Genomic DNA, 2,076 nt, shown 5'->3' on the forward strand with positions numbered 1-2,076 from the left:
CTGCATGGAAATACAGGGAGGAGCCACTGTTGGGAAGGTGGAGCACCATGACAGCCCACACTATGGCATGTCTGAACAAAAAAGCAGTCATGAGCAAGGCTTCATCCATGTCCCGCAGAGACACTATCCACATTATGGATACCACATGGAAGGAGAGCATCCAAGGCATATCAATTTTGGCCGTAGCCTTGTTGAGCAGCACAGAAATGACTTCTCTGAGAAGATTTACGAGCGACATCCCTACCATGGCCCACATCCAGGTTACTATCCTGGTGAAGAGCCACATCCACAGGGTTTTGGTGCTCCATTAGAGGAAATGCAGCGGTTCCACCATTTCCAGGCTAATCCAGGGAACTTTCACCTATACAGAGGCAAGAACTTTTACAGCTAAGAGCATCATCATGGAGATCCTATGTGGCTGGAGGCAATGTAGAAGTAGAATGGAAGAAAGTTTAGTGAATTATTTACTTGTACTTTAAGAGAAGGTATATTGTTGGGATGGAATCTTAATAATTGATATTATTATCTAAACTAAATTGATCTCAAATGACAAGGCTTGTCATTGAATATAAAGTAAATAAATAGTTATTTTGTCAAAATATAGTATGGTAGATATTTATGAGGACTGAAATAACATTCCAAGAGTTAAGGACTGTATGTTACTTTTATAAAGTTTATTTGAGGAGACACTGAGCTCAGGTTATGTACTTGCAAAGTATATAGTTGTTATGTTTTGGAATAGAATAATTGAATGGAAAGGTATAAGTATTAGAAGCTTTAGGTGTTTGAATTTGAAATCATGAGAATATCTAAGGATGATATAATATCTCAAGCTATGCCGAGGTATCAGATACTCTTCAAGATAATCTCACTGTATAGCAGTGAATGGTGAAAGTCAACTTTTGTGATACAGAAATAGGTTAGGTTACAGCTTGTAGGAATGTGCCAAGGTATTGTGAGAGTAATGAACAGGGTTTAATACTAGGAAATGGACTGAGGGATAATGGTAGTACATGATCGCTCTTACAGACACTGCATTTCATTCCAGATTAAAGATATTTTCAGATATGAGAAAAGGAAGGATGCCGTGCTCTGACAACCTCTGTAAACCTGTTTTTAACCAGGGTTTCCACAAGGAATAATGTTTGTTGTCTGTTCTGGATTAGATATCCTTGCAAAATTCATGAAACATGAAATTCCTGTGAATGCAAAGGTAAAAGGTGTGTACCAGATTAATCTCAAATGATATATTTAGATGTTGCAACCCCTGTGTATTTCCTTAGTTTAATTATCTTAACTTTATGCAGTTTAGGGAAATGTGAAGTATTTGTATGTATAAATGTGATAGTTATAGGAAAGTATGTGAAACATATTTTGGGTGCTAAAAAGAATTTGACCTATTATAATTTCTAAACTATATATTTTGTTAATTTCTGTGATTTTTTAAAAATTGGTAGACCTAAAGGAAAATTGAATTATTTTATGTGATATTTATTTGATAGGTAGATATAAGTAGATAGATCCTTTTCTTCCCAACCACATGATGTTCAGCATATGTATTGCAGATTTATAAAAAAAAGAATATATATAAAAGATAGGCAAACAATATACTGACCTGGGTTGAAGAACTCACTAAGCACAAGGAAGAATGATCTCATATCATTCATTTCATTTTTGTATTTTAACTGTTTAGAAAATAGCTAACAATTCATGCCAAATTATAAAGAATAGATTAAACAATAAATAAGGTTGCTAAAAATGTACTTTCATTGTGTGATTGTCTTCCTTTTCTTTGGAGGAGTTTTAATGAAGGGAGGGTTTGCAAGGTTCAAATCACTGGAGACATATTTTGAAGTAAGCTAAAATTAGAATTAAAACTCCTTGTCTTAGTTTGAAATATAATTAGTTACATATCCAACCAGTATTTTATACTATTTTAGGTTATTTTTATTATCATTATCATCAATCCACTGACATTGGGGATGGTATTCATGTATATGCTATGCTCACTGTGAGTTTAGGTTATTAATTGTCTTATGTAGGAGACTATACATGTACATAGTCACTAAGGAACCG

General features: G+C 34.1%; 1 protein-coding gene across 1 annotated transcript in view; it reads left to right on the top strand.

The window, feature by feature from the left end:
* Window positions 1-1,759, top strand: part of LOC113828222 (uncharacterized abhydrolase domain-containing protein DDB_G0269086) — a 31,562-nt gene extending 29,803 nt beyond the window's left edge. Inside the window, exon 5 of the mRNA XM_070138929.1 lies at window positions 1-1,759. This exon is cut by the window's left edge and continues 623 nt beyond it. Within this exon, the coding sequence (XP_069995030.1) occupies window positions 1-391 (391 nt within the window). The 3' untranslated portion in view covers window positions 392-1,759.
* Window positions 1,760-2,076: the final 317 nt, after the last annotated feature.

This window comes from Penaeus vannamei, chromosome 25, assembly GCF_042767895.1.
Source record: "Penaeus vannamei isolate JL-2024 chromosome 25, ASM4276789v1, whole genome shotgun sequence".
NCBI lineage: Eukaryota > Metazoa > Arthropoda > Malacostraca > Decapoda > Penaeidae > Penaeus > Penaeus vannamei.